Source organism: Pelobates fuscus, chromosome 6, assembly GCF_036172605.1.
Source record: "Pelobates fuscus isolate aPelFus1 chromosome 6, aPelFus1.pri, whole genome shotgun sequence".
Classification (NCBI taxonomy): domain Eukaryota; kingdom Metazoa; phylum Chordata; class Amphibia; order Anura; family Pelobatidae; genus Pelobates; species Pelobates fuscus.
In genome coordinates this window covers 81,250,110-81,267,919 of record NC_086322.1, presented here as the reverse complement: position 1 = coordinate 81,267,919, position 17,810 = coordinate 81,250,110, and the positions used below count along the sequence as shown (strand labels likewise).

The 17,810-nt window shown below is 37.3% G+C and overlaps 1 protein-coding gene across 1 annotated transcript in view; it reads right to left on the bottom strand.

The window, feature by feature from the left end:
• The window catches only part of N4BP2 (NEDD4 binding protein 2), a 50,352-nt gene that overhangs the window by 4,990 nt on the left and 27,552 nt on the right, over positions 1-17,810 (bottom strand). The window contains exons 8-14 of the mRNA XM_063457888.1: positions 14,159-16,200; positions 9,262-9,347; positions 8,867-8,906; positions 7,538-7,716; positions 6,404-6,516; positions 2,891-3,014; positions 585-767 (exon numbers count right to left, since the gene is read on the bottom strand). Of these exons, the coding sequence (XP_063313958.1) occupies positions 585-767; positions 2,891-3,014; positions 6,404-6,516; positions 7,538-7,716; positions 8,867-8,906; positions 9,262-9,347; positions 14,159-16,200 (2,767 nt within the window). The remainder of the gene's footprint in view (positions 1-584; positions 768-2,890; positions 3,015-6,403; positions 6,517-7,537; positions 7,717-8,866; positions 8,907-9,261; positions 9,348-14,158; positions 16,201-17,810) is intronic.

Below are 17,810 nucleotides of genomic sequence, written 5' to 3'. Positions count from 1 at the left end.
TTCGGTTATTAGGTGAAATGTACGCATTCACATCACAGGTCTAACAGTTTATCATAGAGATTGTGGAGTATAATGTTAGTTTAAAAATTATTTTTTGCTTTTTCACATATATGGGGACAGAAGGGTTCTTTACTTGCAATGCCTATCCTTGCAGCTAAGAGCTCTCTTAGTGAAGTATGTGCAGTAGAGAGACAGCAGGAATAGCCTTGGCCCTGGCTTCGTGGCTTTGGTAAAATCCCCAGAAAGCAAGTCTGCTAAGTGAGCCCAAAATAACTGAAAGCTTAAAGAATTTTCAGCATGTAGTAGCAGCAAAGGTCCATAGCAGTTTGGTGTTTTATACCACCCTAAAAAAACAGCATATTTTAAAGCATTGTTTCTGAAGATCTACAAAGATAAATACTATCTGTACTTCTTACCAGCAGATCTTTTTAAGGTTATCTCTTACCCATTTTACTTGATATGATAACATCAGGAGTAGCATAGCAAGGGCTACGGGAGAGATTGCATACATATCACACTTTAAGGTTGCCTCAATCATCTTACTAGGTTTGCAAGAATCCTTTAAAATATGAAGTTCTGTTCACCTGTTGTGCATAAAAAGATGCAACTTGCTTCATGCCCCTGGAGTGAGCTTCGGCCGCCTTCTTGTAATTCTCCTGCTGCTTCTTTCGATATAGGAAAGCTTCAGCCCTGAAATCATCATAATCTGGGGCATCGAAGTCTTGGAAGTATTTTCCGGAGAGGATTTCTTTTTCTAGAACAGATTTCTTAATGCGTGAGAAAATAAAAAGAGAAATTGGAAAAGTTAAATTATGGAACACTTTAGAGAAAAGGCAAACCGTAGTATATGCCTCTGGAAATATTAAGTTAATAAAGGAATAAAACTGATACCATTTCATTGCATTCATAATTGTGCGGTATGGTATAAATAAAGTATAAATAATCAACATTAAAGATAATGTAAAAGGTAAAGCCATATCTCCTATTAAGCAGGTGTAGTTTGAAAGGTTATGAATCACACTCACTAGTATCTCCAAGATAAACACCATTAATCTACATCCAATCTAAAAACCAGTGTCTCTCCCTAAAGGTTTATAAGATTATAACTGAAGGTTCTAGGATACAACAAACACCTTGTTCATTGTTTCAGGAGATGCTGCCCATAAATCAGCTTATGTATTTTGTAGAAAGTAGTTAATTATATGCTGCAGCAGCTCTACCCTCTGGAGAATGTATAACAGTATAAGCCGGATAAGAAGGGGGAAGGTAGTTAATCAACTTAAGGAACCATGACACTACTTCACAAAAGCAGGTAAGGAAATGATCAGAATGGGATAAAAAAACAATTGTGTTTTTAAAGGTTTGTCACTATTTTTATGCCAGTCCGGGTACCACAAGTCCGGGTAAAGGGGTGAATTTAAATATATAAACTGGAACACATATATATCAACTGGAACTCAACAGCAAATGCTTAGGATAATTAACCAAAACATAGTGAATCCACTTTTTATAAAGATGTATATACACCAAATTTTAAGTAAGTTGGATATTGCCTCTCCAATGTGCAAGACTGTCAGATGCAGACTGCAAATAAACAAATGGAACAGTTTATATACTAGTTAAAAAAAAAGTGAACTTAAAAATTCCTAAAGTAAAAAAGGAAGTGGACAAATGTTTCTTTAATTAGACCCCAAATTAGCAAGATCATGAATTAGCAAGACACTCCTACATATTTTAGTCAAGCCAAATATTCACTTTTGCAGGATCTGAAAAATGGTTATGTCCTAGCTTTTTAGGTTATACATTAAATCTTACTGCCAACAATTCATCATAAAAGGGATTTAATGGAAAGACTTAAGAATGATCACAGCAAAGCAGATTGAAATTAGAGTGGGATTGCTTGGTGTAACACAAGCACAAGTTTCCCCATAGCCCTATTTACATTTTACTTACATAACTTACAAAGCGACACTAAAAGCAGCAAAACAGCTTAATAAAGCAGTTTTGGTGTATAGATCATGTCGCTGCAGTCTCACTGTTCAATTCTCTGATATTTAGGGGTTAAATCACTTTGTTTATGCAGCCCTAGTCACACCTCCCTGGTTGTGACATACACAGTCTCCCTACACATTTCCTGTAAAAAGACATCTAATGTTTAAACTTCCTTTATTGCACATTCTGTTTAATTTAGAATGTCTTATCTCCTGCAGAAGCTTCCTGTATGATTAAAGTTCGATATGAAGAGCAGAAGTTAAAAATTTCTCTAGTAAACACACTGCTGTCAGACATGACTGAAAATAAAAAAATCATGCAGGCTGTGTGAGTCACAGAGAGAGGAAGGTGTGGCTAGTTTTGCATAAATAGAAACAAAAGTGATTTAACTCCTAAATGACAGAGAATTGAGCAGTGAGACTGCAGGGGCACCCAGACCACTTCAGCTAATTGAAGTAGTCTGGGTGCTGTGCCCCTATAGCACTTAGTGCTGCAATGTTTACATTGCAGCTCTAAGTCTGCCCTCTGTGACTATTTAACAGACAGCCACTAGAGGGCTTCCGGAATCCAAACCGTCCTCACGGACATCCAGCATCAGATTTTCCCCATAGGAAAGCATTGAATAATTTCAATAGGTAGCTTTCCAACAGGGAGGTCTAATGTGCATTAGGTCTCCCCCGCCGTCTGCCGTTGGCGGGTGAGGAGCGTGGGTGGAGCCCAACATGTGACTTATGTCCCACGGCGCTGGTTTCAGGTAAGTGGCTGATGGGGTTTTGACCCCTTCAGCAACTTGGGATAGGGGGGTGGGAGGGAGGGGGACACTGTAGGATCCTGCAGTGCCAGGAAAACTGGTATTTTTTCCTTAGACTGGAGAGTCCCTTTAAGTTTATTTAATTACCTTTTCTCTTGATTTCTCAGTAGTACCACTCGCTGTTGGTTTGATATCTGGAGCCATAACTGTGTGCACTGGACCAGCCTCAAGGACAGAACTCATAAACTGCACTGTTTTCTCTAAGGAATAACTAGAAATAAGAATACATTAAAATCTGCTTTTAAATTAGCCATGTCATGCGTCTTCTGCATTACAAAGATGTCTGGGTAAGTATGATTAATAGGGTGCAAAAGGCATTACAACATATTCATGCAACAGGTACATAATGAAAAATAAGCTTCTGTAAATGTATTTCAAGCCAAGGAGGTTAAAAAAACATATTTTAGTAATTTTCTATGGTCTATCTTGCGAAGTGTATGCTGAACCTTGAAATTAAATGCTGAATAACATGATACTGAAGGGAAAATTCTGATACTTGGAGACTTAGTTCCAGGGTTAAGAAAATATGCCACAGCGGATACTATTGAGACATTGTGTTTCTTTACATTTTCAAATCATATTTAACTTTCATTGCACGTAATGTAGAATAACATTTCATTAACGCAGTGCTGCCAAATGACTAGCAAGCCCATATCACCATATACCTAGAATGCTACACCATAAGCCTGCCTACTTAGCCACACCCGACCATGCCAGAAAGACTTCATTGTCAAATGTATGTACACGGTTTCAGTTTCAACAACACCGAATAAGCTGTTTTTTATTCACAGCCTGGTTGCAGACAGTCAGAGAAAGTACAAACAGGTAGTGATATCCTGCCTATATGTCTCCCTAGGTTTCCTCTCAGTCCAATGCAGTTTGTTTTGTTGTTCAGTATCTTGCGGTACTGTCAGTAAATGTGCTGTGTGCATACATTTTTGACAAGGAAGACTTTTTCTGGAGTGAAGGGGTGTGGCTAAGGAGACAGGCTTACAGTGCAGCATTCTGCAAAAAATGTATTGGTACCCAGAGTGTCCCTTTAAGCATCCATTTGGAGCAATGACAGCTTGGCTCTCATCTTGGGAGGAAGAGAAACGTATCTAAGCATAACTTCACTTCAGCTGGTGATGGTGCCAGCACTGGATACAGATTAAAGATTCACCTTTCTTAAGATGAACATCTAAAACACTAAATTCAAAAATGTCATATAAGCTTTAAGCAACTCTTCAGGCACATATAAAAATAAAATGAGTGAGCTGGTCGGACGCTTGATTGATGAGCTCCGTACACACAAATGTTACAACAGTGGTTTTACACAACACCAATGCCCGGAAAACTCACCCACAAAGCTCCCTACTCAATATAGGCCACACAACTAAAAACAGAAGCCAGGCAAGCCCAGGCTTGGCATGAGCATTGGAGATCTCCTCCGGCAGGCGCAAGGAGCGTATGGGCCCAAGATGGCCGCTGAACTCAAGGACTTCACGGATTCCTCCGAGGATCTGGACCTGAATAAGGGTATTAGCGGGATGCCACCTCCGCCTAAGCCACTGCCAGCCCCAAAACCCAGAGACGACGGACCTGTGATGGCAGCGATGCTCAGGGAGATGCTGGGCAGCCTCTAGAAGATGCTGCAGGCAGACATGGATATGCTCCACAATGACCTCACTGGCCTGGTTGGCCGCCTTGGGGTGGTGGAGAAATCCGTGGATCAACACCCGCAGACCATCGCAGAACTCTAACTAGAAGTAAACTAGAAGAAACAGCAAGCACTAGCAGAGCAGCGGTTTGCATGCTTGAAGACCTGAGGTGCCGCAACAATCTTAAGGTCAGATGGTATCCCCACAGGGGTGCTTCAGCAACTGATATGGAGACTAGTGGCCCCAAAACAAGCCAATGGTGTCAAAAGGACTAACACTTAACACCAAGATTGCTCTCTCCCAGGACTGATGTTATTTGCAGTTTGAAGTTGATTATTATGTTGATGCCTTCTCCATTTATTTTATTTAATTTTAACACCAACAACCCAACTACCAGTATGTACACTGGCCCACGACCAGATGCCCTCCCCCTCCCCCCCTCCCGCCTCTTTACTCGATTCCAAGTCACAACCCTGACTAGCTGAGCCTAAGGGCGTCACTAAGTCTACTAAAGGTCGGTTACCCTGAGTTTATCCTCTCGGCCGAGCTGACTTTCAGCCAGACAACTGGCACGGTAGCCCAGCGAAGCCAACTATGCACTTTAATGTGTCCTAAGCTATTGAAACTCCCTACGCCTTACACTATACACTATCTGACCCTTCAGCATCTCCATGGTCAGTACGATCTCTCTAACTGACCCTATGCAGTTACAATACAATAGCGACAACACACAGTAGTCCGACAGAAGGCCGATTCTCAGTATGTCCCCAATAATTCCAGTACTAAACCATATATAAATAAAACCCTCTGCTCATAGGCCCCGTATGCAGGATGTTATGAACTATGCGTTTTCCTTTTGTTTGCATTAAAACTATTGTATGTCCTAAACTTGCCCTTGCAAACTTGCGCTTGCCCTCTCATACCCGTGATTGGAGCAAAAATAATAAAAAATAAATTAAAAAAAAAGGTTAATTTATCACAATTAAAAAACAAAAAAAGGTGCGCTGTGCCTTTAAGTTCACAGATATCTCTGTGACATAATGCAATAATAGATCACAATAAAGTGCACTATTATAGCATTATTAGTTCACTGAGATATCAGTGATCTTAACCCCTTAAGGACCAAACTTCTGGAATAAAAGGGAATCATGACGTGTCACACACGTCATGTGTCCTTAAGGGGTTAAAGGCACAGCACACCTTTTTTTGTGCTTTTAGTTGTTTCCAGTGTTTATATTGAGATTAAGCACAGTGTAAGGTGCCGCTTTAAAAAAAAAAAAATGTAAAAAAAAAAAAATTTATAAAATTTTTTTTTCCTAGCGTATGGAATATTAGTGCCTTTTTTATTTTTTTCTATTATATAATTTATCACAATGCATTATTTAAAAGACAAACGTGGCTCTATATGTTAGAGAATGATTAACAAAATATGTATTTATGGGTTTTATAGCAGTTGAGACAGATTTTATTACATAAAATCAGAATTATATCTCTTTAAAAAATGCCGTCCATGCAAATGATTCCGAAATGGAAGAATTGGGAATTTGCAGATGAGCATCAGGTATGGTAATTTAAACTACATGCAAACATTGTGCAATAGCTCACTAATTAGTCCCTCAGTACCTGTGATAATTCCAGTACCTGCTAAAACTTTGGGGGTCGCAGATGCAGGTTCCAGCAGCCACGTTTTTAAACATAATATATCATTTATATTTATAACAGGTAACTAGAAAATAAATGGATTGCCTTTGGAGTTGAAAGGGAGCATGTTTCCCCCATAATTAAAGAGATCCATTCTGGATCAGTAATAAAGTGATGTGAAAAAAAGAGGTTGAAAATGATGGACTCTTATTATTGCGTCCACCCATAGTATGAGCGGTAAAGAAATTCATTTTAGGTAAAATTACAGGCAGCTAATTAAATGTCAACTCTGCATGATGCTATGATCTTGTTTTCTTACTTGTTTTCTTTAAAAATGTCCATAAGCAATTTCTGTTCAACAAAAGGAAACATTTCGAAAAGTTGTTTCTCCTTCAACTTTGAAGCACAGTTTTTAATCGGGGAAGATCTTTTCTACATAAGAAGAGGGACAAATATATGTTGTTACTGAACAAGTTAATCAATCATCTCGGGTGGGAAAAACATTGTTTTTTCTTTTCTTATTTTTTAATCTATTCCTTGTAAAATACATAAGACAAAGTAGGAACTACTTATTTTTTCCTACACTTAACAAATCAGGACAATGGAAGATAAAATATTTTTCTCTACCCCCGCTGCCCTGTTAATTCACACTCTTTATATTTTACCCCCTTTTTAAAAAACATTTCTGAATGCAGAGTTATGTACGATCATTCTTAATCTATTAGCGCTCACAAGTAATATCCTTCCAGGTATGGCGGACGGCTTTCCTGAAACTGTTATCCATAAGTGTCACTCATTTTTAAATGTGTACTTTTTGTCATACTGTTAGTTTATAGAATACTTTTTAGCTTTTGTTTTGTAAATGTAATACTTTACATGTTGATAAAACCACACACTTTGTATTATTACACTATACTCTTCAACAAAAATAAATAAAACAGTTTTACAGAAAAATTGCTGTGTCTCGGCAACATTTAAGAGGAGTAAACAGATTCAGATGGAGAGAAATGGAGAGGAAATGTCCTATCTAGTTGTCTTTTTTTTGACCATTGAAATAAAATTGAAATAAAAGTTAACAAGCCGTGAGAAAATTGACCTTCCACGAATCAGCTTCAAAAGAATAAAGCCTATTCTGAGAATTCTGGGCGGATCTAGATATAATACGCTCTTGGCAAAACTGTTTAGGACATCCAAAGGCTTGATGTAAAATGGATTTTTAGAGATTGTGGAGAAAGGTGCAACTACCCCAATGTGAGGGGCATTTATTGGCATGTATCAGTTCCATTCACAAGGATGTTCAAAATGCATCTGATAAACATATGAGATGAAATTGGTCTGTAATAAAATTATCATTATGCAGCCACTAGTAAATATGTGAAACAAAATATCATCATTTTGCAGGAATGCATATTGGTAGTGTAGAAATGTACTGAATATAAAAAAATGCCCGTACCAAATCTTCTTGTGCTTGTAAAGCAATTTCCTCTGACATTATCTGCCGCAATGAGACTTTCTTAGTGCGTGCATTCCACTGGTCCATGAATGGAAACACGTCTGATGTCTCCTGGGTGTAAGTCTCACCAGGAAATTCATCCTTAATGATCATATTATCCACATCCAAATGTTCACTGTCTGTAACACAAATAGACTAGGGTTAAATCTGTACAGGTCTGCAAAAAAGAGATACAAATGAATGCAGAATTGGAATCAACGTTTGTCATAAAGATGCGTCTTATTTATTTTTAACAGTGAAAGGTATGAAATTGGCAAGGAATGAGAGCTGGAAAGGGGCCATAGCAATTCGTTCCTGGAAACCTGCTAATGCTTTAAGCAGACTTTTCTCTGGTGTCTCCCGACAGCAGAATGTTGGAAAGAAAGCTATAAAAAAATATTGGAAAAGGGGTCTCTGAACCTCAACATATTCAAGGGAGTATTTAGAGACTGTGGCCTTCACTAAAGTAAAATAGTTGTTTCAAATATGGAAAAAATATATATTTTGTGACAGATCATTAAAAGGTACTATCATGGGGTGGCAAAGTTGCCCAAATTATTAAACACCAAGGAGGTATTTTTTCATGTTTAACTATCCTCCACTGCTTTTTTGACTAATGTAAATGCTGCAACTGCATGCCTGGAGTGGAGAAACAAAGCAGTTCTTAATTAAATGGGCTGTGTCACCTTCTGGGGTCTTTGCATATTTTGTAAGACCCCCTCATCCCTCCATGGTGATACTGTCGATTGGTGTGTGGTGACCCACAGGTGCAGTGGAGGTGAGTTATACTTACCTGATGCTGTCCCCAGTGGGCATAGCTGCTGGCACTTCAGCCGCTCAGAGTTCCTGTCGATGGGGGATCCATTAAGTCATTCCATAGATTTTATCTTGCGACAAGCGAGATAATGCTCTATTCCCACAACTGTTGATAGTAATGGGTTTAACAAATGACAACATTTGATGGCGGTAACTCTGCCTTTAGTAAGAATTTACTGTAAGACAGTAGTCAAACTTTGTCTTCTATCTTTGGACTGTGTTGGGATTTCAATGAAATTCAAACATAGGCTTTATGAGCATTTTCTAAAGAGTTTATCTTTATGAAATGCTTAAATATTTGTCAGGGGTAACAGAGCCACTTTAAGATGTATATTCTCAAATTGTTATGGTGACGATGATTACTAATAAAAATGTATACGTGATTTTTATCTGTAAACACCAGAATATGGGGTTATTAGGTAAACCAAATGGTACCATGCAGGATCTTTAAAACAAAATACTAAAAGAACATACCTTCAAATATAAGTTGATATGACAATGCTTCTTGGCGCTCCTGAAACATAGTGATAAAGGTCATTAATGCAAATTCAAAAAACACAGAAATGAAAATTACGTTCAGATAGGATATTATCTGTATGAAATGCAGTTTTACGAAGAGCAAGTATAAAAAGTATAATATTAACTTGATAATTTTGATATAAACAGGATGCTATTTTAATTCTAACCCAGAATAACGTGGCAGAAATATCTACAGGGATATTAAATTCCAGCCACAGATGCTGTTGGATAACTACAAGCAATTAAAAGTGGTTTTCCAATTCATTAACAGAACAGGCAGTTATAATATAAAATTTCAGCATGTGTAAAAAAAAAAAAAAAAAAAAAAAAAGGGATTGAAGTGTACTAACTGTAATTGAGTCTTTCCATCTCTTGTGGATAGCTTGAGCCAGATTTAAATCTATTCGGACCACACAATCATCAATAGTTAACGATCCTAGAGGAAAGTAAACAATCACAACAACAAAAAAGGTTAAAACGTTTTTTATTATAATTATACTATGCAGCAACAACTGAATGGAAAACAAAAACAACTTAAAATATTCTAGTTGAGTGTTCCTCATATGTATAAAATACATGCCATTTGTCCCTGCTATTTTTTACATTCTTTATTTTTGCTGTGTAAATCAAAATAACATACAAGCTGACGATGCCACGATAGCAGAGTCTAGCACATAAGAGTTTACATAGTAGGACATTGTTCTGGCATGCATATCAATTACACATTTATTTATTTATTTTTAGACGAGAAGAGAAAAAGCAGAACATATTTGTAAAAATAATGAAAAGTAGACAGTAGAGTCACAATTCTAACAGACTATGCAGTGAGAGAGGTCAGAATGCTATATGCTAGAATTGTAGATGGTACATAAAACGTAAATGCCACTGGGTTTGTAAGGTTGCTCGATGCAAATGCTCGTGTATGGTATGCTAACCAAATTCATGAAGACAGATCCTAAGCTATAGCTAGGTATGCAAGACTAAAATATGATATGTTGCTTAGATCAATAGAAACTTAGCCTATTACATTGCTGACTAGAAATTATAAAATGAAACAAAGAAGTATGTATAGCTGTGCAGGATCTGTTGGGCTGCCACATGTTTGTTCAGCCGATGTCTGTGAGCGGAGGATCAACTTCCCAGGATGACAAGAGTCCATCTGGATCTGTGGGGGCACCCCTTCAGCTCCAAGAAACTATGGTCACCTGTTTTGCGATGGCGTGGTACCGGTTGTGTCCGGCTCCAGGAGCAGATGTCCAGGCTTGTTTCCTTGCACGCCACCAGCCTTGTCGAGCGGAAACCTGAGGCAGTGAGCTGCTTGTGGGAGACCATCCCCCTATTTGTCTCTGCTTTTATTACCAATCTCGTCTTGTTCCATTTCATGTTTAACATATAGAATGTAAATATTTGTTTGGAGTTTGTTTATGGCACCTGTCTGATTTTACTTTGACAATCTGAAATGTATGATTTTGACATCCTGCTCCTCATTTATTTTATTCAGAGAGATAAGGTGCAGGACTGTGGTATGCTAAGGGTTAAATGTTTCCTTTTTCTCTTTGCCCTCAATTCATGTATTCTGTTCATTGTTGTGAATATTATATACGGACATTTTAATTGTCCCTGAATATAAAGTAACACTGCTACTGTGAGGGATTTCGTGTTAAATTAATCTTTTTTTTGTGTCCCTTTACTTGTTTTTTTTTTCTTTAAATTCATCTTAGCTTTTAGCTACTACACATACATCCACACACAAGCACCAATACATGTACCTACACATATACCAATGTGCCTAAACATACATAGACACATATATATGTATATGTACACATACACCTATTCACATATATATATACATACATGTATATATACACGTTATACATGCACACATAAATACATGAACACATATACATACATGCACATGATATATATAGATGTGTGCGTGTATGTGTGTGTGCGTGTGTGTGTGTAAATCATCAGTAGTTGATGACATTATATATATAAAAATATATAAACATCATATCTGGGTATTTATTAAAGGGACACTATAGTCACCTGAACAACTTCAGCTTAATGAGGTTGTTCAGGTGAGAACTATAGCTCCCTGCAGCCTTTCTCATGTAAACACTGTATTTTCTGAGAAAATACAGTGTTTACATTGAAAGCTAGGAACACCTCCAGTTGCAGTCACTCAAGAGTGAACCAGAGGGACTTCCGAGTTGATAGACGCATAATATGCCTCAGCAGAGCACAGGGCAGCACTGTGCATGAGCATCCTGTCTCCCCTGAGGCTGTAAGGGTTGGCTCCTGCTGACAACCTGAAGTTTGAAGATTGGAATGTGGATTCAGAAGTCTGGAGACAGGAGTCTGGCTGGAGAGAGGAGGCTGAAGACAGAAGGCAGAATAGAGGAGGTGAACTTCAAAAAGTGAGTACTCATTTTTTAAAATAAAATAGTACAGATTTTTTTCATTAGATTTATTTTAATCTTTATTCATTTATATATTTTATAAATGTATAGTTATTTATTCCTCAGATGGCTGTTAGAGATCCTTCCTGGGTCATGGCTGCCTAAAATCCTTCCAAAAATTCAGTATCTCATCCCTCTGCATACAGACACTGAATTTTCCTTATAGAGATTCATTGATTCAATTCATCTCTATGAGGAGATGCTGATTGGCCAGGGCTGTGTTTGAATCATGCTGGCTCTGCCCCTAATCTGTCTCTTTGTCAGTCTCAGCCAATCCTATGGAGAAGCACTGTGATTGGATCAGGCTACCACATGTCAGCAGACTGCTTGTTTTTCTGAGTCTAACAGCATGCAGAGGGGGCTAGATGGTGGTGTTAACATTATAGGGTCAGGAATATATGTTTGTGTTCCTGACCCTATAGTGATCCTTTAAGGCAGCATTGTTGCTATCCAAAAATGGCCCACTTTAAATTCATGTAACGAACCTCTATTTACAATAATTACAATGACCAATCTTTGTCCAATCGTTTTTTTTATTTCTAAAATGATGATTGTTACAAATGAGATTTATTCTGAAAACTGCTGAATTAACCCCTTAAGGACGTAGGACGGTTCAGGACCGTCATCGGCATTTTTTCATTGCCGACCGACGACGGTCCTGAACCGTCCTAAATTTAAAATGTACTTACCCGATCGCCGTCGTTCCCCCGGCGGCGATCGTCAGTGCTCCCGTTGTGGGGAGACTGCCTGCAGCCCAGACAGTCTCCCCATGGCGAATTAGGACCCCTGTGGCCATGTGATCGCCCAACAGGGCGACCACATGGTCACAATAGGTGTCCTAGTCTCTGCCTGCAGGGGGACTGTCTGTGCTGACAGGCAGTCTCCCTGCAACTGTAAAATCATAAAAAAAAATGAAAGTTATAGTTAATAAAAAAAAATTATTATTATATATGTGTATATATATATGATATATAGACATATATTATACCTTTATAATATATGTCTATATATCATATATATAATGTCATGCTAAGTGTATTTTTATATTATTATGTACATATATTAATATAAAAATACACTTATAATTAAATTACACACGTATATATATAATATATATATAATAACTATATATATTGTATATATATATTATTATAAAATACAAATAATAAGTAATTTTAATTAAATTAAACATGTAAAAATAATAATAAAAATTAAAAAAAAAATATATATATCTATACGAAATTTTATTCTAACTGTATTTTGATATTAATATATATATATTTATATCAAAATACACTTAGAATGAAATTGTATGTATATCTATGTATATATAAATAAATAAAAAGAATACGAACTATTCATATGTCCATATACAAAATTACATAAATAATTATATAAATATACACGTAGACTTCAAATATATAAATATGCATATATATTTAAATTCTACGTGCGTATTTATGTAATATTTTTACATAATTAAGTTATTTTATTGATTGCAATTTAAGGGACCTGCCTGCCAACCCAGGCCGAAAGTCCAGAGAATTTAATTTGCTATCACTGTATTACCCTGTAACGTTCTACATGGGGGGTACTGTTTTACTCGGGAGACTTCGCTTAACACAAATATTAATGATTCAAAACAGTAAAACATATCACAGCGATGATATTGTCAGTGAAAGTGACTTTTTTTGAATTTTTCACACACAAACAGCACTTTTACTGATGATATAATTGTTGTGATACATTTTCCAGTTTTGAAACACTAATATTTGTGTTCAGCAAAGTCTCCTGAGTATAACAGTACCCCCCATGTACTGTTTTTATATCGTTTTTGAAAGTTACAGGGTCAAATATATGGGTCAAATATTTTTACATTGAAAATGGCCAGGTTGGTTACATTGCCTTTGAGAGCGTATGGTAGCCCAGGAATGAGAATTACCCCCATGATGACATACCATTTGCAAAATAAGACAACCCAAGGTATTGCAAATGGGGTATGTCCAGTCTTTTTTAGTAACCACTTAGTCACAAACACTGGCCAAAATTAGCGTTCAATTTAGTTTTTTACTTTTTTCACACACAAACAAATATGAACGCTAACTTTGGCCAGTGTTTGCGACTAACTGGCTACTAAAAAAGTCTGGACATACCCCATATTGAATACCCTGGGTTGTCTACTTTAAAAGAAATATGTACATGTGGGGTGTTATTCAGCGATTTATGACAGATAATAGTGTTACAATGTCACTATTGATACATTTTAAAAATGTATGTTTTGAAACCGCAATATCCTACTTGTACTTATAGCCCTATAACTTGCAAAGAAAATAGCAAAAAGCATGTAAACACTGGGTATTTTTAAACTCAGGACAAAATTTTGAATCTACTTAGCAGTTTTTTTCATTCGCTTTTGTAGATGAGTAAAAGATTTTTCACATAAAAGTCAAAAAACATGTATTTTTTTCAATTTTTCATCATATTTTTTCATTTTTAAAAAATTAAATTACATGAGATTATATAAATAATGGTATGTAAAGAAAGCCTCTTTTGTGCTGAAAAAAACAATATATAATTTGTATGGGAACAGTAAATGAGAGAGCGGAAAATTACAGCTAAACACAAACACCACAAAAGTGTAAAAAGATGCCTGGTCGTAAAATGTACAACATCGCAAAAACAGTCCGGTCCTTAAGGGGTTAAAGACTGATGACATGTAGCTTGCATTATCCAAACACCATGAACAGTAAACAGTAAATAATAGACTGCAAGCAACATTTACCTGGATCAATACCAACTGGTCCAAACAATTCACTGAGCTGATGGGCAAGTTCTGGAGGCAAAGATAACTCTAGATGATCAAATTGCAAAGACTTCTTGGATACAGATTCACCATCACTTTTCTTTGTCTTATCCTCTTCTCTGGGATCAGTAGATACTCTTGGTGAGTCACCTGTAACTTCACAATTTTCCAGCAATGAAATTTTGTTTTTAATGTCAAGTTCCTCTTGAGACTCATCTGAGTCAGAAAGACTTGGCTTTTGAGAACTATCTGAAAGCGTATCATTTAATTCTAAACAAGAGTTAATTCTTTCCTTGGCATAAGTTGACACATGTAGATTTTCGGTTTTTAAATCAGACTCCTCACTAAGAGACACAGGAAGGACTTCACAGTTTTTGTCAAGGCTACTTTTATAAATTATATCAGGAGACTTATTGGCTGTATTTGACAAGTCTGAAACAGATGAAGCATTGAAATTACTGGACTCTTCTGAAACAATTTGGAGAACAGTACTCATCACGTCAGAGCATTCCATTAGTATTTCACTGCCTATAAATCTGTTGTTACCAGCCACTGAGATGTCAGAAGATCTATCAAGACTTGCAAAATTGTCGTTGTTGTTCTTCAAACTCCGATTTGATTGGCAAAAACTATCTGAATCTGTTTGTTCTTCTCCTTCACTTCTGTCAGAGCCTGCTGGTGAGCAGTCTTCATCAATGTGCAACTTTTCTCCAGAATCAAGCAGAAGGTTTGTTGCCCACAGGATATCTTTATTGCATCTTTCATAGAGGTCATTTAGAACATCAAATGAGAGAGACCTAAATAGCTTACAGAGAATATTAAGATTATCCTCATCACCCAAGCTGGTTATCTCATCTTCTTCCACAAATGTACTTTTATGATGCATAACTCTGTACGGTATATTTTCCAGACAGTCTGAACTTTCATCCACCAGTTTTGATTTAAAGCGATCACTTTTCCCAGTAAGAACTTTTGTAGGTTCAAGGGCATTTAAGTTTTTTCTCTCTATCCTCCATAATAATGCAAATTCATGCGGTTCAGTTTGTGACAACTTGTTGGGTCCAACACTTATGTCCTCATCTGTCTCTTGATACTGAGATTTGGACTGGTTTTCATCCATGTTTGAAGAATCGGTACAATTTGAGACAGGTGACGTTAATTTGTAAAGATGGCAGTTACGCTCGAGTTGCTTTGGCAGCACACCAGGTTTACCAAAAGAAATTATGTTTTCATCTTCATTTATACTGGTCAACAGATCTATGTTTTGCTTATCTTCAACTGCCTCGCTAACATTTTGCAGCAGGTTAGAAATCAGGTCAACTACCTCTGGATTAGGGTTTTGTTCTCCTTCAGAATCACAGGCGTCATCTGACATTCTTTCTGAAATAATACAGGCTTCATTTTCAGCACTTAATGCATCTTCTTCCTTACATTGTCTTGGAACGTCACCACTAAGCTCTGAAGAGCAATAAACAGAGATATCTTCAGTTAGGGACGGGCCAGCTGGCTTTACAGGGTCGCTATCTGTTTGCTTTGATTGGCTGCTAGTATTCTTATCATCTTCGCAAATCTGGTGAGAAGGCAGTTTATGTGTTTTATTTGGTCTGACCTTCTTTCTAATTCTTGGAGCTCTCTGGGTCATTGTCTGTTGTTCTACAGGCCAGTCACCAACAAAATTTAATAATTCTGGCTTTTCGCTCAGCAATAATGAAGACTCATCTGAATATAGAGCATTCTCATTAACTGCAATTTGTTGTTGAGAGGGCACTTGACTAATTTCATCACACGTGTTGACAATGTGGCTGCTACACATTTTGTCTCCAGATGGCATTAAATCATTAGATGTCTCAACCTCAAAATCTGTATTGTCTTCCTTTTTTGAAGTGTTGGCATCTGATGTGATTTCTGAGCAGATAGAAGAAGTTCCTGAGACACTGGTGTCTATAATAATTTCATGTGTTTTCTGTGAAGAAGTAACATCATCTTCTTTTATCAACGTTGTGGACAATATATTGTTTTGCCTGGAAATACAAGCAAAGCATAGTGTTATTTTACTGAATTTTAAAAGTGAAGAGATCAGTGTTTTCTCTAAATATATATTTTGTTAATGCAACAACCTAGTATTGGTTATAAATTTTTTTGGGGAAATACAAATGGTTTTACTCAAAGTTTAATTGATTACACTCAAAATGTAAGATAATGTGAACATATGGAGACTTAAAAGAACAATATAGGGTCATGAACACAAACATGTATTCCTGAACCTATAGTGTTTAACCCACCATTTAGGTTGCTTGTCCCCCCCCTTAGCCCCCTTAAAAGGAATTAAAACTCACCTTAATTCCAGCGCCATGCGGGTCTGCCGGCGCTAGCTCTGCCCCCATTGGTGACATCATCAAAATTGCTGATTTTTAGCCAATCCAATGCTTTCCCATGGGGAAAGCATTGGATTGGCTGAAATCGGCAAGGGGTGGGGCCAAACGCCATTTTGGCCAATCAGCACCTCCTCATAGAGATGCATTGAATCAATGAATCTCTATGAGGAAAATTCAGCATCCCCATGCAGAGCGTGGAGACGCTGAACAGCAGTGCTGCCTACTGTGCAGCACTGAGCCAGGAAGCACCTCCAGTGGCCATCTGAGGAGTGGCCACTTGGAGGTGTCCCTAGGGGCAATGTAAACACTGCCCTTTCTCTGAAAAGGCAATGTAAACACTGCCTTTTCTCTGAAAAGGCAGTGTTTGCATGAAAATGTCTGAAGGCAATGATTATACTCACCAGAACAACTACATTAAGTTGTAGTTGTTCTGGTGACTATAGTGTCCCTTTAATTGGTTTGAGTTCGAGTCAGTGTCAGCTCCATTATTAAAGTTGTATGAATTTACATTAGAAGTTCCTATATCCTGCTCTGAACTTTAACCACACACAGGATATATCAATTCTAAATTAAACACACTGTGCAATAAGGTAAGCTAAAGAGCTTTAGGCTTTTTTTCAGAATGTGTATATGAGGGCTGAGTGAGTGTCAGTGATTAAACTCCTAAATAGGTGAGAAGTGAGCACTTAAACTCCAGGGGATTGATCTATTTACCAAAACCACTTTATTAAACTAAAGTCGTATTGGTGCTTGGAGTGTCCCTTTAAACTTTCTGTAGTTGTTGCATTTTAACAGTAATAGCAGCGAGCTCTGCTCAGACCAAGAAGTAGCTTTGCAAAAGATACTTTCATTCTGGCCTGCAGAATTGACCCATAAACCCATATTAAAAAGGTCATGGTTTTGTAAATGGAGACATCCACCGTGGGCTCCTATTTGCAGGCAGTCATGTCTGTGACTTTCCAACAGAGCTGATTGTGGGGAGGGACATGACTTGAAAGCCATGCACATGTCATACAATTATTTGTATAGCCAGCCAGAAATAGATTTCTCTGCTCTGACATCTGTAACAAAAATGGCAGGTATAGCTGCAGTGATATTTGCAATCACTGCAGGTATAAGTTAATGCATGCAATGAGAAAGGGGTACTTTTTGCACAAAAACATATACAATGAGCATAAGCTCTGATGGCTACAGACTAAAATGCATTTATATTAAAGGTCACTTAAAGGAATACTCCATTATATTGGTGTATTAAT